The sequence below is a fragment of the Chrysochloris asiatica genome, unplaced genomic scaffold, assembly GCF_000296735.1.
Source record: "Chrysochloris asiatica unplaced genomic scaffold, ChrAsi1.0 scaffold00003, whole genome shotgun sequence".
NCBI classification, from domain to species: domain Eukaryota; kingdom Metazoa; phylum Chordata; class Mammalia; order Afrosoricida; family Chrysochloridae; genus Chrysochloris; species Chrysochloris asiatica.
In genome coordinates this window covers 14,131,498-14,158,872 of record NW_006408521.1, presented here as the reverse complement: position 1 = coordinate 14,158,872, position 27,375 = coordinate 14,131,498, and the positions used below count along the sequence as shown (strand labels likewise).

Below are 27,375 nucleotides of genomic sequence, written 5' to 3'. Positions count from 1 at the left end.
AACATGCAATCAAGATGTATTGCTCATTACTGGTGATTGGAATGCAAAGGTTGGGAGCAAAGAGGAAGGACCAGTAGTTGGAAAATATGGCGTTGGTGATAGAAATGAAGCTGGAGATCGCATGATATATTTCTGCAAAACCAATTATTTGTTCATTTCAAATACCTTCTTTAGACAGCATAACAGATGACTATACACATGGACCTTGCCAGATGGAATACATAGAAATCAAATTGTGGAAAGAGAAGATGGAAAAGCTCCATATCATCAGTGAAAACAAGGCCAGGGTCAGACTGTGGAACAGACCATCAATTACTCATATGCAAATTCAAACTGAAGCTGAAGAAAATGAGAACAAGTCCACGAGGGCCAAAATATGACATTGAATGTATCCCACCTGAATTTAGAGATCATCTGAAGAACAGATTTGATGTATTAAATACTAAAGACCGAAGACCAGAAGAGTTGTGGATGACATCAAGAACATCATACGTGAAGAGAGCAAAAAGTCATTAAGAAGACAAGAAAGAAGGAAAAGGTCAAAATGGATGTCAGAAGAGACATGGAAACTTGCTCTCCAGCATAGACATGCTAAAGCAAATGGAAGAAATGAGGAGGTCCAAGAGCTGAACAGAAAATTTCAAAGATCAACTCGAGAAGATAAAGCCAAATATAATAAAATGTGCAAAGATCTTGAATCAGAAAATCGAAAACGAAGAACACGCTTAGCATTTCTCAAGCTGGGGGAACTGAAGAAAAAATTCAAGCCTCGACTTTCATTATTGAAAGATTCTCTGGGAAAATTATTGAATAATGCAGAAAGCATCAAAAGAAGATGGAAGGAATACACAGAGTCACAGAACCAAAAGGAAATGGTTAATGTTCATCCATTTCAAGAGGTACCATATGAACAAGAGCCAGTGATATTCAGGGAGGAAGTCCAAGGTGCATTGAAGGAATTGGCAAAGAACAAGGCACCAGGAATTAATGGAATAAAAATTGAAATCTTTCAAGAAGGTGAGGTGGCACAGGAGGCACTCATTCATCTCTGCTAAGAAATTTGGAAGACAACTATCTGGCCGACTGATTGGAAGAGATCCATATTTGTGCCCATTCCAAAGAGAGGTGACCCAACGGAATGCAGAAATCATTGGACAATCTCTTTGATATCTCAAGTGAGTAAAGTTTTGCTAAAGGTAAATACAAAAACAGTTACAATCATACATTGACAGACAACTTCCAGAGGTTCAAGCTAGATTCAGAAGAGGCTTATCATTGTTGATGTCCGATGGACCTTGGCTGAAAGCAGAGCATATCAGAAAGATGTTTACCTGTGCTTTATTGACTATGCAAAGGCTTTCGATTGTGTGGATCATGACAAGCTATGCACAACATTGCGAAGTATGAGTATTCCGGAACACTTAATTGTACTCATGAGGAATCTGTACCTGGACCAAGAAGCAGTTGTTCGAACAGAACATGGGAACATTGAATGTTTTAAAATAAGAAAGGTGTGCGACAAGGTTGTATTATTTCATTATTCTTATTCAACCTGTATGCTGAGCAAATAATCCGAGAAGCTGGGTTCTATGAAGAAAAACGTGGCATCAGGAGGAAGACTCATTAACAACCTGCGATATGTAGATGATACAACCTTGCTTGCTGAAAGTGAACAGGACTTAAAACATTTACTGATGAAGATCAAAGAGCACAGCCTTCGGTATGGATTACATCTCAATGTAAAGAAAACAAAACTCACCACTGGACCAATAAACAACATTCTTATCAATGGAGAAAAGATTGAAGTTGTCAAGGACTTCATTCTTCTTGGATCAACTATCAACACTCATAGAAGCAGCAGTCAAGCGATCAGACGACGTATTGCATTAGGCAAATCTGCTGCACAGATTTTTAAAGTGTTGAAGAGCAAAGATGTCAGCTTGAGGACTAAGGTTTGCCTGACCCAAGCCATGGTATTTTCAATCACCTCATATGCATGCGAAAACTGGACAGTGAGTAAGGAAGACGGTAGAAGAATTGATGCCTTTGAATTATGGTGTTGGAGGAGAATACTAAAAGTGCCATGGGCTGCCAAAAGAACCAATAGATGTGTTTTGGAAGAAGTGCAGCCAGAGTTCTCCTTTGAGGCCAAGATGGCCAAACTTCGTCTTTCATACATTGGACATATTGTCAGGAGGGACCAGTCACTGGAGAAGGATATCATGTTTGGTAAGATGAGGGTCAGAGAAAAAGAGGAAGACCCCCAACTAGATGGATTGGCCAAGTGGCAGTATCAGTGGACTCAAGCATGGCAACAATAGTGAGGTTGGCCGAGGATCGGACATTGTTTCATTCTGCTGTGCATAAGGTCTCTGTGGGTCGGTGCCAACTCGACAACAACAACAACAACAAGAACAATCAATATGTCCTGTTGGGACGCTATAGGATAAGCACTAGACCGCAAGGTTGGCTTGAACAGCAAGGTCGACAGTTCAAATTTACCAGGCGCCCCTCGTATCAGAAGTGACTCTACGGCACTTACCACCACCACCAGCAACCAATATTACGCTCAGACCTGGGTGTTGAAATATTAGACATGTTCTATAGTGTACTGCGGGTTAATCTGCTAGATTGCAAAGTCAGTTTGAACCACAAGGTCGGTCGGAGGTTCAGGCTCACCAGCTGCTCCTCGGAAACCCTATACAGAGTCACTATAGGTTAGTACCAACTCAACGACACATAACAACAACAACAAATGTAGTCTTAATGATAGAATATTTGTTAAGTCCAGGGACTGCCTTTTTGGAAAGTGGTATAATTAAAACTGAAGACCATTTTGTGTGCCGTCGAGTTGATTCCGACTCATAGCGACCATGTATAGGGTTTCTGAGGAGCAACTGGTGAGTTTGAACCACTGACCTTGCAGTTCAAACCAACCTTGAGTGCTTATCCTAGGGCACCACACCGGGACTCGGAAGACCATGTAGAAAGAAGATTGGTGTTCATCATCTGTATCTTCTGGATTGGGCAAAACAAGGCAGCTTCTTGTGAGTGTAGGGGTGACGTTGTTGTTGTTAAGTGCCGTGGAGTCGAATTGTGCTTTTTCCCATGAGAACACTTCTGTGGAATGGGAAACACATCACACCTACATACCATTTCCCATCCTTTACACCAGGGCTGGGGAACATCGGTCCGCAGGCTATATAAGGCCAACAAAATCATTTGGTCTATCCCTGCCAAGGCAACTGCAGTTTCAGCCATCACATTTGGGTGAATTAATGAAATGTTTGACTTGAAGTTTTTTAATTTAATTTTTAATTTTTAAGTTGATAATTTTGTATGGCCCATGAATGAAGTTATAAATATCCAGTTGGCCTTTAGCAGAAAGAAGGTCCCCCACCCCTGCTCTAGACTCTGAAGTACAGGGCTTGACTGTGGGGTCATGGAAGGAAGAGACTCCAGTAGACACTAGAGTCACACTTCTCTTTCTACTCTGATCTCTCTTGTAAGGGTGGCATGGAGAAGCTTGAGTGACCTCACTGAGCTACTCAGGGGCTTTAGACAGAGGCTGAGAAAAATGGTTTTTTAACCTGACGGGTTTGATATTTTGGGCTCCCGTTATCTCCAGCACCATCTCGCCCATGTTTCCACCTTTTGCAGATCCAAGCTAAAAAAAATACTTACCGGTGTCACCAGAATGGTGCCGCAGCATGTGGTTTCCTGTACCCCTGAAAGAATTGTGTTTTCCAAATCTCAACCTATAACAGAAAAGTTACATGGCTTTTATGTTAGTGTGTCTGTCTGTTGTGATTTTATGTGGTTATCTGTGTCATGTTTAGCCAGCTGGGTTGCAAATCAAAGAGGAATGCCTGCGTGGTCTAAATTCACGAGTACTGTTGCAAACTTCTTGATGGAGGAATGCTTGCTTACTTTTACAATGACAATCATCAGGAGAGAGGACCCCATTTATGAAATGTGATTATATATGGGATGTTTTTAAACCCATAACCATGGGGTTAGTCATGGATGGATAATACCTGGAACTTGAAAAGCTGTATTTGAAATTTGAACATCACCTGTGGTAGCTTATAAACTGCCCATAAATAATTTCATTAACAAGCAGTTAGATGTGTTCAAGCTCCTCCTGGGAATGGAAGAATCCACCAGGTGCACTGCCCTGTGCTACCAGCCTGACCTTCTCCCTGGCCTCACGATTACAGCCCACTCAAACGGGGATTTTTAAGATGACTTTCTAACATTTAAAAAAAAAAAAAAAATATATATATATATATATATATATATCTGTATTGTGATTGGAGTGAAAGTACAAAGCCAATTTGTTTTCCATTCAACAATCCATACACATTTTGTTTCTTGATATTGGTTGAATTCCCACATTGTAACAGCATGCTTCCTACTTCCTTCCTGCATTTTCCATTTCTATTCATCCTTCTTTTCTATCCATCCCTGTCTTCTGAACCTTTTCCCTGGGCAAATGCTAACCTCTTGATCTAGTAAGGTTGATTGTTCTAAGGATTACATACCTCCCTGGTGCTATTGTTGACACTACAGGCCTCTCTCTTGTTTGACTGACACTTGAGCCATGAGGGAGAGTTCAGTTCCAAATCTAAAGAGTGACTTGGGGCCACTTTTCATGTGGTCCAGCTACTTCAAACATTTATTTTGATTCAACTAGAATAGTAGCTCTGAACTTGATCGATGAGAATTTCAGGGGCTCCTTATGGAAACGTTTTCTGGGACCACCACTACAGTCCTATGGAACCAGAATCTCTAGGCAAGCTCTTGGCATGGGAGTCTGTATTTTTAACAAGTATCTTAAGTTATTTTTGTGATTAGGCAACTTTGGGGAAAATGTAGTTGTATATGTAAAGTCTTTTTTTTTTTAAAGAAATGTAATTAAACCTTCAACTTTAAGATTTAGTTGCACTAAATACTAAAATTGAAGTTGCTTTAAGTTGGACTGTAGAGGTCCAATACAAATTGAAAATACATAGTAGATTCTAGTATGTTAGAACCTCAATTCTATCCGAGAGAGTTGGGTGTGGAACAAAACGTAAATGAAGCCTCCAAAGTAAATATGGCAGCAGGACCACATTATGACTTTAATGCATCCTCAATTCTCTTGCTTTCTTGGACCACTTCCTCCATAAAAACATTAAAAATTTGACTTTATGACTGTGTTGGTGTAAAGCTGAATCTGAATATACTTAGAGATTGTAAAACATTTTCTTTGGCCTAAAAGTTAATCTGTTTTTCTTTTGATTTTAAAAGAAATAAAAATATTTTCATGGATGCTTAAGAATATACACGTCATAGGTAAGTTCCCAGGTTACAAACTTTCAGCTTGTGCGTCCCAATTTACTAATAAAGCTTACTTGACCTTTGTTGTAGTTGTAAAGTGCCACTGAGTCGGTTCTGACTCATAGCAACCTTGTATATGGTTTCCAAGGAGTGATTGGTGGGTTTGAACCTCCAACCTTGTGGTTAGTAGTCTAGTGCCTGTCCTACAGCCCCAGACCAGGACTCCTTTAATGTTATATAAATTTGCCTTCACTTTGAAAGGAAAGAACCCCAACCCCCCATTCCCAACAAATTCTTCATCATAATCACCAGCATTTGTTACACTTGTAGCTTTTAACCCTTTTCTTGCATTAAACCATCCTTCACCCTGGAATCGATTTAGACTCAAAGCAACCCTATAAGACAGAGTAGAACTGCCCCCACAGGGTCTCCAAGGCTGTAAGTCCTGGTGTGGTGTTGTAGGATAAGTACTGGGCTGCTAACCAAAAAGCCAGCAGCTCAAACCTACCAGCTGCCCTTTGGAAACCCTCTACAGGGTAGCTATGGGTTGGAACCAATTTGATGGCAACAGTTGGTTCGGAATCACAGCGACCCTGTATAGGGTTTCCAAGGAGCAGCTGATGGGTTTGAACTGCCCACCTTGTGGTTCACACTGATCTTGCAGTCCAGCACATTATCCTGCAGTGCCGAATCAGGGCTCCTCAGAATGTACTAGATGCCACTTAACAACAACAAATCTTTACAGCAGTAGACTGCCACCTCTTTCTTCCGCAGAGTGCCTGATAAGTTCAACCCACCCACCTGTTGGTCAGTAGCTGTGTGCTGGAACCTCTGCACCACGAGGACTCACCCTCTCACACTAAAACCAAGATCCACTGCCGCGGAGTCAAATCTGACTCACAGTAATCCTGTAGGCCAGAGCAGAATTTCTCCTTAGGGTTTCAGAGACCCTATACCTTTACAGCAGCAGACAGCCTCGTCTTTCCACCATGGAACGACTGACTGGTGTTTCTGGACCACTGACCCTGGGTGTAGTGCGTCGCCAGGGCTCCTCTCACCCTGTTGTTACGAAGTGCCGTCGAGTCGGTTCTGATCCATAGCGACCCTGTTTAGGGTTTACGAGGAGCAGCAGCTGGTGAGCTTGACCCGACGACCTTGCAGTCCAAATGGCTTTACAGTCTGGTGCATTAACCCACAGCGCCACTGCAGACTCTCACACTACTCACTGCTTTGAGCTGATTCTAACTCATAGCAACCCTTTACGGAGTTCCAGAGATGAAATCTTTATGGGAACAGACAGCCCCATGATTCCCTTTCAGATCGGCTGGTGGGTTTGAACTACTGACCTTGAGGATAGCAGCCCAGTGCCTAACCCACAACATCATCAGGGCTTCTTTCTAGTGCACTAAATGCAGGCTAAATAAGAACCGTATACATCTGTCAACTTAAAGACATATTTAGGGATGGATGTATTTGCAAATAACTTTGTGGCAAGATTGTACCAGTTTACATTTCTATCAGTAGTGTGAGTGCTTGTGTACTTGCACCCTTGCCAACATTGGATATTACCATGTGACTAAAGCTCAAACTAAAGGAATCTGGTAAGTATTAATGTGAAAGAAACAGTGACTCAAATTTCTTTGTGTATTTCATGGTGAGCATATTGTTCTGTGTGTAATAATTATGGGTTGCTTTACAGTGTTACAGAAACCCTTTTATTAAATTTTTACATTACCACTTTTTTCAAGGCTAGCATCTGTAAATAGTACTTAGGGCTTCAACACTTATGTTTTATACTGCTAAAAATATGGTTTTAGAAGACTAAACGTGTGTGTGTATTTAGGATCATGCAGTTCGAGAACTAGGCAGAATATCAACCATCAGTTATTCTATATCCATGTTACAAATTAGTAAATGACTCAGGTAAGAAATTTGTCCATAATCTACTCTATTGGAACACTTTTCAGTGGCAAGTGTCATAGTACTCAACTGAGACCGATTGAACAAAATGGGGAATTTGTTGGCTCATGAAATTAAGCCACAGGATTAGTCTGATTTCAGGCCAGGCTTAACTTGAGGGCGTAAGCAGTGTCCCTAAGATCTGATCCCTCTCCATCTGGTGATACTGCTTTCCCACATAGATTATCTGTATTCTCAGGTGTCACATGTTGGCAAGGTGACTGTCAGCAACTGTGTATGTACTTCTTCCCAGGTTCAAGTCCTGTAGGAACACCCCCACATACTAACTGGTTCCTGTACCCACCTCGGAACCGTTCACTGTGACCAGAGAGAATGCAGCCCTCTGATTAGCCAAGTCTAAAGGTGGCACCCATCCCACTCAAAGCACTGAAGTGAGAGTAGCAGATAGGGTTACCAGTAGGAGATACAGTTACCAAAGGAAGGGAATTGATTCTAGGCAGTCAGGAAACTAGGGCTGGCTGAGGCCTCCATTCTGACTCATCCTCACTGTGAGACCCAGTTTTAATAGAGCAGGATAACAGAGGGGAAAAAAAGCTTGAGAGTGTATCACACCAGCTATAAATGCTTTTGCCTGGAAGTGACATAAACCATTTCCATTCACACAACTCACTGACTCTGTTAGTCACCTGGTCCAGCCCAATTATAGAATGGCCCGCCCAACCCCATGGCCCTGCACAGAAGACAAACAGAAATACTTGGCCAGGAGAACTAATGATTATTACAATCTGCCCTTCAGATTATCGGATATTTGGCTCACTTTCCTCACAGGCATAATATGCTCATCCCTTCCCCAAAGCAAAAGTCCCCAAAGAGATCACCCCAGGGTCCTGGTCAGTTTCAACATCTGGATGCTGTGCACAGTAAGTGTCTCTAAATTAGTGGGTAATACAGAGTAGTTTCTCCATCAACTCTGTTGTGGTTCCTTTTGATCTTCTGAACTAAAGAAAAGAAGTTCCCTGCTGTTCGGCTCTCCCCAGCCCCACACTCACATTTTATATTAATGTATTATGGTAAGACAAAGATTGGAAAACTATTTGTACACTCCCATTTGGAAAGAGAATAAATAGGACACACCCAGCAGTCTCTAAACCAAAGTCAGTCTAAAATACTGCCCAGTTCACACCCCCTGCCATGGAGTTGATTCTGACTCAGCGATCTGTATGACAAAGTAGAACCGCTCCATAGGATTTCCAAAGCTGCAAGTTTCTATGGAAGCAGACAGCCTCATCTTTCTCCACTGAGCAGGTGGTGAGTTTGAACCATGGGCATTTTGGTTAGCAGCTCAATGCTGATATAATACTAAACCAATTCAGAAATCTCCCTGAATTCCCTGCCTATTGATTAAAAATGTTCCTTTGAGCTCTTGGTTCTCTCTGAGAGGGTCTCATCAACCCTTTGGAAGTCACCTTTTCTAATAGTCTCCTTGATCAATTGAAGCAATCACTGAAAACTATGCCCTCCAGGTCCCTAGGTGCAAATGGTTAACGTGCTCGAGTACTAACTGAAAAGTTGGAAGTTTGAGTCCCTCCAGAAGAAAACTGAATCTACTTCTAAAAAATCAGCTATTGAACACCCTACGTGCCTAATTCTACTCAGATACATGGGGTCGCACAACCGGTTTTTTTGATTCAGGGGCTAAGAAGCTTTCTCAGCTTCTTTCTGTCTTTGTAAGGTTGGAGACTCAAGAGTTCTTTTAGATCCTGAATACTTTTCTCAGACATTTGAGGTTCATGTTCATGGTTTCTCTGGCAGAACAACTCTCTTAAAAACAAAAGAGGTTCCTTATCTATTTGATTCCCATTTATTTCCATGTGTTAATAGACAAGCCCTCCCCCAATTCTTTTGTAGACATACTTCTTTTATTTGCCTTTTGCTTTGGAAGTTTTGTTTTCATGCTTTCTTTATCCACTTAAGTGTTGATATTTTCAGCCTGTTGGTGGGGGGAGCTACACCATTAGTCTCTTTTCCCATGAACATTCTGGTTGAAAGAATTAACTGAGAAACCATAACCTTAATTGTATCTTTGAAGACAGCTTAATCTATAGAGTGTTAACAGTGGGTACAACATCCCATTCTCTGGCCTTGAACCTCACCACAAAGCTGACTGCTAATTGACCTTTTCACTCAAAGGCTTTTGCAGTTTTATCGTCTATCTCTTGGGTAAGAGAAGCAGCTGTTTCTTCCAGTCATGCAAGTCCCTCACCTTATGAAGATGTTTCCCCTTTTTGTTTATAAAGCAGTCAGTTCTTTTCTAAATTCATCTCCTGCTCCCCTTCCTCTTCCCAATAGTACTTTTTAAAATGTAGCCAATAGTAACCAGTTATAACCAATACATGCTACTAACGGTCAATCTTTTCTACTCCATCTACTAAGTTTTTAGATATACTATCTGCCTTCCAAGTTACACATGATACCAAAAAACAAGCAAGCAAAACCAAACTGTTTTTGGCAGTTGACCCTTACGGGGTGTCTAGTAGAGCTGAGCTCCAAAGGGTTTTCTTTCTTTCTTTCTTCTTTAAGGTTTTTGTTGTGAATTGGGTGAAGGATTAAGAGCAGATCATCAGTTTGACATTCAACAAACCATACACCCTTTGTTTCATCTCATTAATTGCAACCCCCTCAGTGTAACATCACTTATTTCCACTTCTTCTGTGTGTTCTTGATTCCATTCCTCCTTCTCTCCCAGCCTATCTGAGCTTTGTCCTTGGGTAGAAGATGCTGCCTTTAATTTTTTTTATCTCAAATGGTTTACCATTCTGTGGTGGTGTTGTTCCCCCTATGTCCTATCTATTGTTTGGCTGAAAATGAGCAACAGGGGTGAGCTTAGTTCCAGAACTAAAGGGTGACGAAGGACCATAGTCTCAAGGTTCCCACAGTGTCTATCTGACCAGTAAGCCTGGTCTTGTTTCTGATTTTGAGTTTTGTTCCACATTTTCTCCCACTCTGTCCAGAACCTTCTAATAGGATCCCTTTCTGAGCAGTTGGTAGTGGTAGTCAGGCGCCATCTATAGAGTTCTTGTGGTCTCGAGGTCATGAAGACTGATATACTTGTGGTCTCTTAGTCCATTGGACTAATTGTTTCCTACATCTTCAATTTTCATTGCTTTTCTTTTGAGTTGTACCTTGGATGGCCATTCAGTAACTACTCAACAAAGTGGGATGTAGAACATTGTCTTTGTAGACTTCCATAGAGTTTTCTTGACTATCATCGTATGGAAGCAGAACACCAAGCCATTCTTCTGTGGAGTCTCTGGATGGACTCAAACAGCCAACTAAGTGAGTAGCAGCGTGCTTAACTATTTGGGCCATGAGGGGACCGTAACATGCATGATCATTTTACCAAATGACTCACCAATCTCCCAAATCCATTTCCTCATTGTCTGCTGTCTGGCATATAATTCTCTTTTGTTATTAAAGCAGCATTCCATTTTGGTATTCATCAGGAAAGACTGTGTTCTGTTGCATCAAAAGTTAACACCCAAATCTCAGTGATTTAAACGAAAAAAGGCTTATTTTGTGTTCGTGCTGTGCATCCATTCAGAATGGACTGCATCCTCATTCCAGATGTAAGCTGACAGATCAGTCACTGGCGGAATGTTACTCATGTTTGTGTCGGTGGGAAAACTGTGGAGGGTCTTATTCTCGCAGTCAAATGCTCTGGCCTGGATGGTGACCCAGACAACATTTCCGCTGACTTGAAAATATTCCTTCAGCATTATTTTTGAGTTCTGTGCTGAGACATAGATTTAGTTGATTCTCCCTATAAAAGATCCTATAGGAGCTCTGGTAATGTAGTGGTTATGAATCGGGCTGTGAACCCCAAGGTCAACAGTTTGAAACTACCAGCTGTTCCGTGGGAGAAAGATGAGGCTTTCTGCTCCTGTAAAGATTTATAGCCTCGGAAACCCTGTACAGGGTTACTGTGAGTCAGAATTGAGTTCATGGCACATCACAACAACAACAACAATATAAAAGATCCTAAGATATGAATGCATTACATAATACTTACCTGTTTCCTTATTGATGAACATCTAGTGGTTACCATTTTTCCATGATCACAAATTGCTGCAGTAAGCATCGTTGTATATGTCTTTTAGTGCACATGTGCAAGAATTGCTCTCAAGAAATAGTTTGTTTTAGTTTTTGTGATATGCCAAGAGAAGATGGACCTGTAAAATGTTAGTTTCTAGTCTAGGCACACCTCACCATGGTGGAAACCATTTTGAATGAGTAGTTTATTTGTTTGTTGAAGTTTTTTTGTGCAGTTTGGACCTGGACTCACACTGAACATCTTTGATGAATATTCTATAAAATTATTTTTAAATGATAGCTAGTTTAAGAAGAATGAATAAGGAATGCATACAAATATTTTTTATCCAAAACTGCTTCTCTTGGCAAACTTTTTAGCAGTTGTTGTTAAGTGCCATTGAGTTGATTCCAATTCATAGCAACCCTGTATAAGGTTCCCAAGGCGTGCTAGTGGGTTTGAACTTCCAACCTTGCAGTTAGCACAGTCCAGTGCTTATCCTACAGCGCCACACCAGCATGTTTTAGCATTTGTTCAGCTGGATTTATCAAAGCATCTGAATTTCCTGGATTTAAGAGTCACGGATGATAGCCGCAGTTGCATACTCTGCCTTTCCCCTTTGGTCTAGCTGCATCCACAGCTCCTGTAAGAGAAATTTAAGTATATGTAGATGCTTAGATCAGGAACACGGATAAGACTGACAGTGTACTGAAAAATGCTGTTAAGTGTCGTTGAGTCGATACCAACTCAGAGCGATCCTGTATAGGGTTTCCAATATTTATCTCCTTGTTATCTTAATCAGCTAACTACCTCTGAGTTGATTCCGACAACACAGGACAGAGTAGAACTTCTCCATAGGGTTCCCAAGGCTGTAAATCTTTGTGTAGGTAGACTGCCTCATCTTTCTCCAGTGGAGTGGCTGGTGTAGTCAAACCATGGACATTTCGGTTAGCTTAACCCACTGCATTATCATAAGAGCTTCTTAACCAAAGCTACTGATAAAATATTTAACGGATTGAGTTTTTCAGAACTCTACGTTTTTTTCCCCTCTGTTTTGAGTTGCCAGCAAAAGCTTTGGAAACAGCTGAAATGTGAGTAGGAGAAACAAGTAGAAACATACAGGTTTTTAAATAACTTATGAAATGGTTTGATGTCTCCTGCAGTGTTATTTTTAAATGAGACCTCTTTTTCCTTTTTCTGTTTACCAGTATCCAGCCAAATTAAAGAATGCATGGGATTCTCTCTTCTCAGAGGGAATAGCTGTGGCTGGAGGAATACGAGATTTCTGATGTAGAACTTCTTTATTTTTCTGTGTCTCCATCCATTCTGTGCTGAATTCCTTTTTATTTTATTTTTAATTTTTGTGTGTACTGAAAGTTTTATCTAAATGGCTACCTAGTGGTATATAGGGTCGCCTTGAGTCAGAATTGACTTCATGGTAACTGGTGGTGAAGGCAGAATATTCCATGATTTGGAAGTCAAACACCTTATTCCAAAGTATGATGGGCACATACTTAGTTTTCATTTGTTTTTGCTTTTAATTTGAATCCAAAGGGTGCCACAGTGGACATTCTTGTACCTACTCTTGAATATTGGTCCTTTTGTTTATGTGGTCCAGGAGAGGGCTTAGCAGGATTCTAAATGTTGTGTGCTTTCCATTTTAATATATGTTGCCAGAATTTTTCCAAAATAATTATCTCAGCAGTGCCTTGAATACCCTTCTTCCATTCTGTCCAACAGTAGGTGCCTTTCCTATTTTGATAAGAATGGGTTTTAGGTAACATTGATTGCCTAGCACTGGTGACCAATGACATGCCGCGGAGTATTTCCATGGGTTTATAACTAGGGCTCTGGCCAGCCAGTTTAGAACTGGGAGGGAACTAGACATCACTCTAATGAACTCCACTTCTTTCACAGCTGAGGAGATAGATGGAGACAGGGAGTGATGGGACTCAGAGTGAGCTGGTTACTGGTCACTGCCACTGGAAAGCAGTCCTTCTGAATCCTGATTGAGGGCTTTGCCCATCACATGGTGTGATCCTGTGCTGTGGGCCATGCTGACACTGACTGTTAAAGAATGGGTCAAGAAACTTCATCTGTGACTAGTAGGGATGAACTGTTTCCAGTCTTCTCTGAGCTCCTACTGGGACAAGCAAGCTTCCCAGTCTACACTGGGCTGTGTGGGATTTGGTTTGCAAACTCCTGCAAAGATAATAGCACATTCATTCTTATCAATAATACATTGCTCTTAATCTTTTGGTGGCTTGGGATTATATTTTTCTGTATGGAGCAGTTGGCTTGGATTACAACTAAAAAGACAACAATGAAGCAGGGGAGAGAATTTTAGTTTCGGGGATCGTTTTCTGCCATGTGTTTCTCCTTCCACTCTCCCCAGCATACTGATACAGACAAATAAGTAGTATGTTGTTAAGCACCATCTAATTGGTTCTGACTCAACTTGTATAGAGTTTCCGAGGCTGTAAATCTTTGCGGAAGCAGAAAGCCTCATTTTTCTCTCTTAGAGCAACTGGTGGACTTGAATCTCCAATCCTATAGTTAGCAGTCCAGTACTTATCCTACAGAGCCACTTGCTCTCAAGTTGTGTGCCATGGAGTTGGTTCCAATTCATAGTGCTCCTGTATAGAATTTCTGAGAGCAGCTGGTAGGTTTGAACTGCTGACCTTATGGTTACCAGTCCAGTACTTATCCTACAGCACCAAACTAGGGCTCCAAGTAGTATGGGGTACCTTAAAAAAAAAGAACTTCTGTAGGCTCAAGTAATATTCTTGTGTTCGTAATGATGTAATCTCTAGGTGTAAATACGCAATTAGACAAGGGTTCATTTGGATGGTCTTTCCAAAAAACCAAAACCAGTTTCTGTTGAGTCAGTTTTGACACATGGTGACCCCATGCGTTTCCAAGTAGAACTGAGTTCCATAAGGTTTTCAGTGGCAGCTTTTTTGAAAGTAGATTACCAGGTATTTCTTCTGAGGTGCTTCCGGTTGGATTGCAGCCTCCATACTTTTGGTTAGCAGTGAGTACAGTATATTAATCATTTGCACCACCCAGGGATGGATGGTGTTTATTGTTTTGTTTCTTTTGAAACTTTTTATTGTTAATTGAGTATAGGTTTACAAACAAGATCATCAGTTTTACAGTAAACAAATCACACACTTTGTTTCATCTTGATGATTGCAATCCCTTCATGCAACAATTATCCCTCTGCCTCCCTGTGGTTCCTAGTTCCATTCCTCTCTCCTCCCCCACCCCTCTGAACCTTGTCCCCAGGTAAATACTGCCCATTTGACCTTAAATGGTTGACCATTCCATGGTGAACATACCTCACTGGCGTTGTCCCCGTATATTCCTGTTCACCACTTGGTTGAAAATTGTTCCACATGGGTGAGTTCCATTCCACACAGGTTGATGGGTTGAAGGGTTGATGAGGGCCAAGGACTCAGGTTCTTCCATTGTCTTTCTGACCACTAGGCCTGACCTTTTTTATAATTTTGAGTTTTTGTTCCACAGTGTCTCCCATTTTATCCAGAACCTTCTAATGTGATCCCTTTCAGATCAGTTGGTAGTGGTAGCCAGGATGGTCTTTAGGGATGAATTAAACAGAAGCCTTTTAAAGAAGCAACTTGATCTCTGAATCTTTAAACTCTTTTTTACGATTACAGTTTCAGACTCAGCCAATGGATTCAATCGTGGGAAACAAACAGGGAAATTCCGACATTTGGGTTCCCATTTGGGTTTACTCTGTGTTCATGTTCAGAGCATTTGACAGCTCATCCTGTTGCCGTAATAATAATAATAATAATAATAATAATAATAAAAGTCATTACTATGAGATTCATCATGGGATAGAAAACTACCTCAAACTGTTTAAATGGATGTTTTTCATTTACCTGAGGCTTGCCTTCCTGTTTCAGACCTTGTCAGCAAGCTGCTGGTTTGCTGGGCAGTAGCCATGGTCCTTCTGACTTACTGTTGCCAGGCCTGCAGTTTGAAATCATTGAGGAAGTTTTAGAAAATACGGGTTTCTGGCTCCTACTTCTAACTCTGGTAGGAGCTCTGGTAGCGTAGTGGTTATGAATCGGGCTGCAAACTGCAAGGTCAGCAGTTCGAAACTACCAGCTGTTCCGCAGGAGAAAGATGAGGCTTTCTGCTTCCGTAAAGACTTACAGCCTCGGAAACCCTGTACAGGGTTGCTATGAGTTGGAACCGACTCCACGGCACATAAGACCAACAACCTCTGACTAAGCCAGAAACCAGAACTTGGCATGTTAAAGCTGCCCAGCTAATGCACAGCTAGGGTTAAACCCATGGAGACCTTTTAGATGGAGACAGTGTCTCTGTTCATGCAGAAAGAAATAAGAATGAACGTGAGCTGTTCTGTTTGCATTTGTGCCACCAGGAGTGTATCTTCATGTCTACCCATCGTAACTCACACTCCACCTTCTCTCCTTCTCCTTACTGTTTGTTTTTTTCTGTGGATTAAGACCATGGTGGCACTGTTTGTAAAGTCTGTTCATGAAGCAAAAATTGAATACTATAAAACTGGTCATTCAAAGTTCCTCAGAAGAGCATCATGTGTAGTCCCTCAGTGCACCCAGCAAAGCCAATTTTTTCTCTGGCATTGGAACAGATCACAGTTTCTTTAGGAAGCATTTTGAATGCAATATACCTCTCTTTAAATATTGTAATTGTTACTGCGCTTGGGTTGATAGTCAGCTCTGCAAAGCGCATAGGAATTGAGACTGGCTTAAGGAACAGCAGAATCCCATTTCTTACTCATACTCAACTCTGGGCAGAAGCCCATTGAGAAGAGTGTGGAGAGTCATGGTTGCTGTTTAAATTGTGAATTGCTCTCTGTCTGTGTTGTTTTGTAGGCACATGTAGTTAAATTCCAGCAAAGTGAATGTTAACTATGTGGATAGATATGACACAGCTTCATTTACTGTTCAGGAATCAAACACCGAATGGGGGTCTAAATGCCCTGTCCGGAATGTGTAGAATTCAATAGCACTCTTTTTCTGTCCTCTAGCATTCCCATGGTTTGGCATGGATATCGGTGGAACACTGGTTAAGTTGGTCTACTTTGAACCCAAGGATATTACAGCCGAAGAGGAACAAGAGGAAGTGGAGAACCTGAAAAGCATCAGGAAGTATTTGACTTCTAATACCGCTTATGGGAAAACCGGGATCCGAGATGTCCACCTGGAACTGAAGAACCTGACCATGAGTGGGCGCAAAGGGAACCTGCACTTCATCCGCTTTCCCAGCTCTGCGATGCACAGATTCATTCAGATGGGCAGTGAGAAGAACTTCTCCAGCCTTCACACTACTCTCTGTGCCACCGGAGGTGGGGCTTTCAAGTTCGAAGAGGACTTCAGAATGGTATGTCGGGTTTGCCCTAATTGAAACACCAAAGCTAACTCTCAGAGAAAAAGAAACCTTCTGATATGTCCCTAATGTCTACATCTCAGACCTAAAAGCTAGACTATTACCCCTGGGACTTTTGACAAGTGTACTTCACTTCGCTGTGCTTCTTCATCTGTTTGTAAACAAAACTAGCTCCTACTTCACAGGCGGGTGCAGTAAAGACTAAATGAGATAATAGGCACACTTAGTCAAGGGCTCAGTAAATATTAGGTATTATTAGCTCTGATAGATTAGTGGTTACGAATTGGGCTGCTAATCTCACAGTCAGCAGTTCAAAACTACAAGCTGTTCCCCAGGAGAAAGATGAGGCTTTCTGCTCCCATAAAGATTTACAGCCTCGGAAATGCTGTACAGGGTCGCTGTGAGTTGGAACCGACTCCATGGCACATAACAACATTGCCATCATTAAGGAGCTCTGGTAGCGTAGTGGTTACGAGTTAGGCTGCTAGCCTCACTGTCAGTAGTTCGAAACTATGAGAAAGACCAGGCTTTCTACGCTCATAAAAATTTACAGCCTTGGAAAACCCTACACAGGGTCACCACCACCACCATTGTCATCATCATTATTTTTACAATTACTGCCATGTAATATGAGTCCTGGAGTCCTGGTGTGATACTATAGGGTAAGCACTCAACTGTAAGGTTGGTTTGAACCTCAAGGTCGGCGGTTCTTAGAAACCCCATACAGGGTTGCCATGAGTCGGAACCAATTCAATGGCACTTAACAACAACAAAAACAACAACAATGTGAGTCCTGGTGTGGTGCTGTAGGATAAGCACTGGACTGCTAACTGCAAGGTGGGTGATTCAGACTTATCAGATACTTCTCGGAAGTCCAATACAGGTTTGCTGTGAGTCAGAACCGACTCAATAGCCCTTAATAACAACAAAGTCATTTGAACTGCAAGGTCAGTGGTTCAAGCTCACCAGTTGCTCCTTGGAAACCCTATACAGGGTCGCTATGGGTCAGAATCGACTCTACAGCACTTAACAACCACAATACTAAAAACTAACCATTGCCATTGAGTTATTTATGGCTCCTGACGACCTTATAGGACAGAGTAGAATGACCCCATAGGGTTTCCAAGACTAAATTTGTATGGAAACAAACGGCCACATCTTTCTTCCTGGAGAAATGCTGGTAGGTCTGAATCACCAGCCTTTTGGTTAACAGCTGAGTGCTTAGCCTCCTATCACAAGGGTTCCGTCCATAAAGACTGTTGTTGTTGTTGTTAAGTGCCGTCGAGTCGGTTCCGACCCATAGCGACCCTGTACAGGGTTTCCGAGGGTGTAAATCTTTACGCAAGTAGAAAGCCTGATCTTTCTTCCACGGAGCAGCTGGTAGTTTCGAACCGCTGACCTTAAGGGTCGCAGCCCGATTCATAACCACTACGCTACCAGAGCTCCATAAAGACTAGGTAGTATAAACTATAAACCTCCTTTAATTATTTCAGCAAGAATTCTTCTAATCTTACTACAGTTTCATGAAAAACATAACCTTTATACCAGTTTTCTACATATATAGATTGAGGCCCACAGGAAGGTTTCCTACGGCTTGTAAAAATCTCCACTTCTATCTACACATTTGTGCTCATAAATATCCTTTCTTGATTAATGGCATTTAGAAGTTTCATTCAGAAAAAAATGAAATTCTGGTGTCATATTTTCATAAATTTCTTTTTGAACACCATTTAGGAATTAGGTTCTATAAAAGAATAAAGTGAAATAAAAATAAAAAAGGCTAGATAAACAGAAATGGCAGCTGGGTTGTACAGGTAGTTAAATACTCAACTACTAAATGTAAGGTTAGCAGTTCAAACCCACCTGGAGGTGCCTTGAAAGACCAGCCCGATGATCTGCTTCTGAAAGGCTGTTGTTGTTAATTGCTGTTGAGTCGATTCTGACTCATAGCAACCCTACATAGGGTTTCCAAGTAGCCACTGGTAGATTTGAACCGCTAATCTTGTAGTCTAGTGCTTATCCTATAGCGCCCAAAACCCAAGGGACCACTTGTACCTTGGACACTTGGGTTGCTGTGAGTCAGAATCTTCTCAATACAATTAACAACAGATATACCAAAGTCATTGAATATAGGCAAAGGATAAGTTGGAAGTTTTAGAATTAGTTTTCCTGACTCCTTGGGCCTTCACGGGCACCCCATGTGGTCCATCTCCACGAAGGAGCCTGAATTGAGCCCCAGTGACCTGGAGGATTTATGTAGTCTTTTCTCTGCCTCCATTCCTGCCCTTGGATATGTTCTGAAAGAAAGTTATTCAATATATGTTGGCCATGAGCAGGCGTGTAGAAGATGCAGGGAGATACATTGTAAAATCATATATTTTCTCAAAGCCTAGAATGCAAATTCAGTCTTGTGAAAGTCTATCACTAGTTTTATTTCTTGAGTTTAATTTGTTTTGAGTATTTAATAAAGCTATATAAATGCAAACCATTTTATATGTATCATCTAAAGGACCATGGGGTTGCGCTGTAGGATAAGCACTGGACTGCTAACCACAAGGTCGGCAGTTCAAAACCATCAACTACTCTAGGAAACGCTATACAGAATTACTAAGAGTCAGACCAACTGGATGATGCACAACAAACAAGTAGCATCATTTACCTCCTTGATGGTAGCTTGTAGTTTCTCCAAAGCTAGCAATCAAGTACCAGCACAATACCCTAAGTGGGGCTGCTCGTGTTCAGGTTTTGTCTTTTTTCTTCTGTGGCCCCTTTCCATACCCAGTTGTAGAGTTCAATGCTGCCATTTACTTCCGTGACCCATGGGCACTTTTGTTTCACCAGCGACCCAAAAGTCAAAGAGTGTTGTAGATGAGAAGGTTGAGCTCCATAGGAGTTAAAGTTACATGTGTAGTGGACAATCCATTGAACCTGAGCTCTATCCTGTCTGTGTTTAACCAGCTGAATGACCTTGGGTAAGACATGTTTCTAATGTGGGCCTCAGTTTCATCATCTGTAAAACAATGAAGAGGAGGAAGGATTTCTAGGATGGCAGAATTAGATGTACCCTTTAGAGATCAGAAACAACAGTATGCTAGATGGATGAGGAAACTAAAGCTTAAAGAGATTAAGAGGCTCTCAGAGTACCTTCTGGGTAAGAGCCAAGCAAATTCTGAAACGAGAAGGGTCATAACTTTCTGTAACAGATATAAAAGTTACTGTTTCTTCAGGCAGGCTAAGCTGTTGGAGCCTAAGGAATAGATTGGAGCGGAAATCCAGTGTAGAATATTTGCCAAACAGCCTGGGCAGACCAGCATACACCTTTAAAAGGAAAGTACATGAGATGCCTTCTGTTGCCATTCTTAGTCATGACCAAAGCAAAGACAGAATTGAAGAAGACTAATCTTTTCCCACAGCCCATTTGTCTTGAGTTGGTGAGATTTTTAGAACACTGAATGGGTTTTTTCATCGTCCTACCTGAGCATTCACTCACTAAACATTTATGGAGCTCCTACTAAGGAGCCCTGTTAGTGTGGAGGATTATAAACTGGGCTGCTAACCACAAAGTCAGAAGTTCGACTCTACTAGTTACCCCTCAAGAGAAAGATGAGGCTTTCTGCTCCTGTAAAGCTGCTCCATGGAAGCTGGCTCCATGGCACCCAACCACCACTAGTTACTACTGTGGGCCAAGTTATGAACAAAGCAAAACTCCTGTCCCTTTCAGTTGATATTCACTTCAGTAAATGAATAAGCAATTGAACATAGAATATGTCAAATGATAAGAAATATTATATTGCTGTTAAGTGCCATCAAGTCAGTTCTGACCCATAGCGACCCTGTATAGGGTTTTCAAAGAGCGATTGGTAAGCTTGAACTGCCGGCTTTGCAGTCTGGCGCATTAACCCACAGCGCCACACCAGGACTCCGAGATATTATAGAGGGGGTAAAAAGCAGGGCAAGGGGTATAAAGGAATGCTAGTAGGGCCTGTGTCTGATGAAGTAACATTGGAGCAGAGACGAGAAGCAATACAGTAAACCATGCAGGTAACCAAGGGAGAGTATTTAGGTAGAGCAAACATTGCTAAGTCCTGTAGATGGTGTCCTATAGCCAAACTCTCTCTCTTTCTAGATTAGAAAATTGGTGCTTATTTAATGGTAAAGGATCAATACAGACAATGTTAAACAATTAGATAATAAGGCAGTGCATTTACGTACCTGTAAATTCCTGTTACTGTTTTGGCTAGAGTCTAACTTTGGAGATATGAGTTTCAATAATCTGTCTTCATAAGCAGTGGTAAATGAAAGTTGTTTAACAGCCCCCAAATAATTAGCCATTGTTATGTTTAATGACTGTATCCTTTCATATATGAAAAATGTGCTTAAATCCTTAAATAATGGTAACTAGTCTTCATACAATTTAGAATGTACAGGAAAGAGCTCTAAGCCATAAGTTAAGCATTAATTTAGATGCCTGTGCAGAACCTGATTGACCATAAGCTGCATTTTGTTTCCTTCTTCCTTTCCTGTTTCCTCCACTCCACTTTCCATATCTCCTCCCTTCTTTCATCCATCCATCCTTATGTTTTAAAAATGTTTAGGATCACTATTACACAACCAAGTTTCTGACAAAACAGCCTTCAAAATTAATGATTTATCAAAACAGAATAAATAAAGAAAACTTAATCTAATCTTAGAAATTGATAGCCACTGAAGAATTCTAGCATTTAAAAAGGGGTGCTTGCAGCCACTTTTTATTCATCTCTTCAACAGCCCTTAGCACTGTAGGTTAATTTTGGGGTTCTGTTTTAAAGAACCAGTCAGAATATTCAGCGCACTAATTCCACAATCACACTTCTTAACTTCAGCAGGAGTGTTCTTAACAATGGAAATGTATAGAAAATGTCACTTCTGCCCACCAACCTCTTCATTACAACAGATACTTCTTCCCTGTGAGTGGTGCTAAAAGTTAAAAGTGATTCTAATTATTTTTTTAAAAATAGACTTACTGAACAGACAGGTTAAACAACAGTCTTCATTGTTGTTGATTTGAGATTAGGGCAAAGGAAAGATTTTTCTGATTGCTAACGTCACATTTTTCAGGGTCAAAGGCCCTAAGGATTGGCTTCTCCTTATGCCAGAAATCTCCAAGGGAACAAACAGCCTCCAGCCTCATAGTTAATATTGATGGGGAAAATTATCCAGAGGCATAGGGTACTTGTGAATACTGAATTCTTTAAACCTTAAGCAGACCATTCAAGAAGATTCATCCGTTTGACTCCTTCTGTTAATCCGGTCACTGATTTGTGCAGGGACACAGGTTTGGTAGACACTGTCATTCTCTACTTTTCTTCTGATTTGACACTTTTGACTCATGTCCCTCACATATGGCACCTCTCATTAATAGGTGGAAAAGGAAGAAGCCATCTTTGAGGTCTTTTTATCTCTCAGTCACTAAACATGTTTTAAATTCATCTCTCTCATCAGGTCTCTAAAGGTTCCTTTCATGAAGAGAAAAGAGCCCTGAGTGTATTTTGTATTTCAGAAAGTACCTATTTTATATGCAAATTGTTCTTGGTTTAGTAAAATAACCTTTCCTGCCACTTACAATTTGATTTATGGAGCCAGTGCCAGTGAAAACGTCCTGAAAGGACACTGTAGCATATAAATGAGCATTTTTTTCTTGTCGGAAACGACTCATTTCTCAACTGCACTTGAGTAATATGGCTGGTTTGCACTAGGTCCTTTGAATCATTTCTTGGGATTGTTTTTTTACCAGATTTATTTAGTTCGTTAACTATTTTGTTATTTTTGATAGATTGAACTGAAGGACATAATGCTTTTACAGTGTATCCTGAACATGCCTTGTATTTAATACCCTTTTTTTTTTTTTTCTAATATTAGTAGATAGAGAACCATTGAATTTTCTCTAAAAATTAGGGTCTTCAGTTTGAAAACTGGTTTCAAAACATACTTCAATTTGAGGCAAAAGACCTAAATTATTGTTATGTCTTCTCATATCCTCATAACTCATGAGTACAGTATTTTATGGAGCCTGGTTTGGCTCTGTAGGATAAGCACTTGACCCACAAGGTCAGTTTGAACCACAAGGTCGGAAGTTCAAACTCACCAGTCACTCCTCGGAAACTCGATACTGGATAACTGTGAGTCGGAACTGACACAACGACACTTAACAACAACATAGTGCTTTACACTTTTGAAAGCATTTGAAACAGCTAACCCATTTGATTCTTGAAAACAGCCCTCTGATTTTATTTAGGTTAGATGCTATTAAGGAGATTATGAAGTTATCAGACGCCATTGATTGCGCCTCTGGCTGTGGTAATGAACTTAACCTCAGCCCCACACTCCAATTGCCATACTCTTGCTACAATCAGTTATTCTCAAAGTGTGGTTCCAAGACCAGCAGAATCAATATTAGCATCACCTGGGGTATTGTTAGAAACACAATTAGAAATTTGGGAGTGGAGGGACACAGTAGTCTGTGGTTCAACAAGCCCTCCAGAACCTCATGTACTCATACTTGCTTGGGTAACTTTTGGTACAAGGCAAAATAATGTTAATTTATCATAGTTGCAGTGTGAAACGTTTTCTAATATTGCCTGTGCAGACCGTGATTGCCTGCATTTTGTTTCCTTCTTCCTTTCCTGTTTGTTCCACTCCACTTTCCCTTTCTTGAGTAGATCATTTAACCTGTTGGCTCCCAGTGATGTATTTCATTTGCAAAATTGTGTGAAATAATACTTCTTATTTAAAGACTTATAGATGGGCTATGTTGTTGTTAAGTGCCGTTGAGCTTATCCGTACCCATAGCGGGTTTCCAAGGAGCGGCTAATGAGCCTGAATCACCGATCTTGCAGTTCAAACGACTTTGCAGTCTGACGCATTAGCCCACAACACCACACCAGGACTCTGTAGATGTGATATATTGTTGTTGTTGTCATGTGCCGTGGAGTCGGTTCTGACTCATAGCGAACCTGTACAGGGTTTCCGAGGCTGTAAATCTTTACGGGAGCAGAAAGCCTCATCTTTCTCCCACGGAACGGCTGGTAGTTTCGAACTGCCGACCTTGAGGTTCGCAGCCCCGATCCGTAAACACTACGCTACCAGAGATGTGATATATATACACCTTTTTATTAGAGAGTGTCATAAACAACATCATGACCAAAGGAGAACAGACTGCCAAGGATTTCGTTTCACTTGGATCCACAATCAATGCTCATGGAAACAGTAGTCAGGAAATCAGACAGTATATTGATTATATTAGGCAAATCTGGTGCAAAAGACCTCTTTAAAGTGTTAAAAAGCAAAGATGTCACTTTGAAGATTAAGATGTACCTGACCCGAGTCATGGTATTTTCATTCATCTTATAGCCATGTAAAAGTTGGAAAATGAATTAAGGAAGGCCTAACAAGAACTGAGCCCTGAGTTACATGTTGGGCTGTTAACTGTAGGGTCAGCAGTTTGAATCCACCAGCCACTCCGCAAGAGAATGGTAAGGCTTTCTGCTACCATAGAGATTTACAGCCTCGGAAACCCTATACAAAACCAACTCGGTGGCATACAACAACAACAACAAGAATTGATGTCCTTGAATTATGGTGTTGGCGAAGAATATTGAATATATGATGGGGTGCCAGAAAAACAAACAAATCCATCTTGGAAGAAGTACAACCAGAATGTGCCTAAAAGCAAGATTGGCAAGACTTGGTCTCAATTACTTTGGACACAGATCAGTCCTTGGAGAAGGACATCATGCTTGGAAAGTAGAGGGTTATTGAAAAGGAGTAAGACCCCCCAACAAAATGGATTGACGCAGTGGCTGTAGCAATGGTCTCAAACAGCTATGATTGTGTAGCTGGCATAGGACAGGGCATTGTTTCATTCTATTGTACACGTGCTCACTGTGAGTCAGAACAGACTGGATGGTACCTAACAACAACCACCATTGTTTATAGAAGATTTGATTCAGGGCTTCAAACAGTTTATTCCAGTTCAACTCATGGCTGAGAATAGCCTTTCCATCCCAGATAATTGAACCAAAAGCTACATTTTTAACAAGATTTCAAGTGATTCTTAGGTTTACATAAAATCACCTGAGGATCTTATTAAAATGTAATCTGCTTCATATATCTAGGGTGGAAATGCAAGTTCTCAGCAGGGCATTCAACTGGAATAAATTGATTCAAAGCCCTGGATTGATTCATAGAGCAAACCCAGGGTTGTTTTCAAGTTTGGTGAGTGGTTGATTTAAGAATTAGACTCTCCAACCCTACCCAGAGAGGCAGTGACCCCAGGGATGGAGACAGAGACGATGACGTGGACAGATGGAGCAGCTGGGGACATGGACTCAGGGAGGGAGAAAGGCTGTGTGCTGGTGGCCAGGGGGCGGGCCTGTGGAGTGTACCCTTTGATTATTTGATGATGCATGGAGGGGATTGTAATCATTGCAATGAAACGAAATACGATAGGATGAATGTAAAACTGATGTTCGCCCATGTAAACCCACATAATTCACAATTAAAAAAAAAAAAAGAATTGGACTCTCCAAAGTTTGCTAATAAGGAGAGTTAGAAGCAGTGAGATGCAGGTTCCTACTGTGTGCCTCTCTTCCCAACTGTGTCTAGTAACATTATGTTGGTAGCTTGCAGCTAACTATGGTGGGAGTGATAGCTGCCCTATGCATTGCTACGAGATTAGGTTTACATTAACGAAGCTTCATCGTCATGTTGGCTGGATCTGAGCTTTCAGATGCCATCATTCATTCCTCATTATAAACAATGTTAGAATATCTATAAAGCCAGTAGCTGACAGCCAGCTTCATTCCATAGATGTGACTGGTTTCACTTGTGATATATATTTAAAGTTTGCTTAGTTTAAAATGGGAAGATTTCACATAACAATATGGATTTCTGGTTTCTCTTGGATCATTTGACAACACTGGATTCTGTTAACCACATGGCAGCAAGTGGCTGGAGGTGAACGATAGCTGTCTTTCTAAATAAGATGGATTTTCTGTTACCATATGTCTAGTCAAGAGCTGCACTGCTTGGTTTTCTCACTGTCTCCCATAATAGTCTTGCAGTCCTGGTGTGGTGTTGTCATTCTGTAAACACTGACCCCAGGTCAGTGGTTCAAACCCACCAGCTACTCCTCTGAAACCCTATACAGGGTTGCTGTGAGTCGGAACCATCTTGAAGGCACTTAATTAATAACAACAACAACCTATAGGAGGCATTTGAGTTTGTTACCCCTGATTGAAATGTAAGCCCAGAGAGAGTATTTCTCAATACCTTAGATCTTAACATGTTGTTCTAGGTTTTCTACAAAGTTAACCCAGTTGTAGTAATGTAGATATAAAGTCTGTTGAGTGGATTCATTTCCAACTTGTTTCGAATTTCAGATAGTCTTGTTTCAAAACCCAAGCATTGCTTTCATTTGGGGGCTTGTCCTTTTTCCTGGGTGATGAAGACTTTTGATGAAGGCTTCTAGAGGTCTCTGTGAAAGTGGCTACTATCTCTTTCTCAGTCTGTAGGTTTGTGACTTCGGGCTTCAGAAATAGCCATCTGACAGTAACTTGTGTAGAAGGGACATTTTTTTGTGTTTTGCTGCTAATACTCCATTTTAGGTTTTCTAGGGGAAAGGTGAGACATAATGGTGTTTTCTTTCAAGTCAAAGTTGTATGGCCTTAGTTTATTTGCCTTGACAGATTTTCCTTCTTTCCTAGCATGGTTTCAGGATGTCCAAACACTATCTCTGTCCGTGTTTGATGTTGACTGTGGACATGGTCATCAATATTGCCCATTGACCTCTGATTAATTTTTAAGCAGATTAACCTCTGGTTCCAAGTCTGGCTGATGAAACTGCTCCTTTTCAGTTTAGAGTGATCCAGATGGTCATAACTCTTCCTCTGTCCTATTTAACAAATGTTTATTTAAAAAGTGTTCTGGAGATGCCTTTGAGCACGATACTGAGGAGCACCCAATGAACCAGAAAGCAAGCCAGATACTGTGACGGGTAAAGGAAGAGCCTAAATAGGGCCGAAGTGTCAAGGAGGACAAGAGGACGTAGCATGTCCACTGCTGCTATCACTCACCTTAGGGTCCTGGCATGGCTCTGTGGATCAGCACTGGACTGTGAACCACAAGGTCGGCAGTTCAAACCCACCAGCTGCTCCTCAGAAACCCTATACAGGATTCACTATGAGTGGGAACTGACGTGACAGCACTTAATAATAACATGGCCCACCACACTCTTAAATCTCCTGATAGTTACATACCTAAAGTATTAAAAAATAAAATAAAATAGGTAACAGTAGGTGTTGAGTTGATTCCGATATTGGTGACCCCATGTGTATCAGAATAGAACTGTGTTCTGTAGGATTTTCAATGGCTGATATTTTTTATTAAGTATTAGCATGAATAATTCCACATCCTGGGTGGTAACCTATTGTAGCCACCTCTGCTCTGTGGGAGAGAGTCAGTGGTTTTTTTTTTTTTTTTTAATGAGTCAATGGATTTTGTTGACTATTAAATTCAAATGAGTGACACAGAATCAAAAGTTGTTCCTAACAATTAACTTTTGTTATAAAGATGATATCTTTTTGGCAAAATCCATTAGCATA

At 41.0% G+C, this 27,375-nt stretch overlaps 1 protein-coding gene across 1 annotated transcript in view; it reads left to right on the top strand.

Annotated features, from left to right (window-relative positions):
- The window catches only part of PANK1 (pantothenate kinase 1), a 74,298-nt gene that overhangs the window by 26,360 nt on the left and 20,563 nt on the right, over positions 1–27,375 (top strand). The window contains exon 2 of the mRNA XM_006831130.1: positions 16,377–16,729. Within this exon, the coding sequence (XP_006831193.1) occupies positions 16,377–16,729 (353 nt within the window). The remainder of the gene's footprint in view (positions 1–16,376; positions 16,730–27,375) is intronic.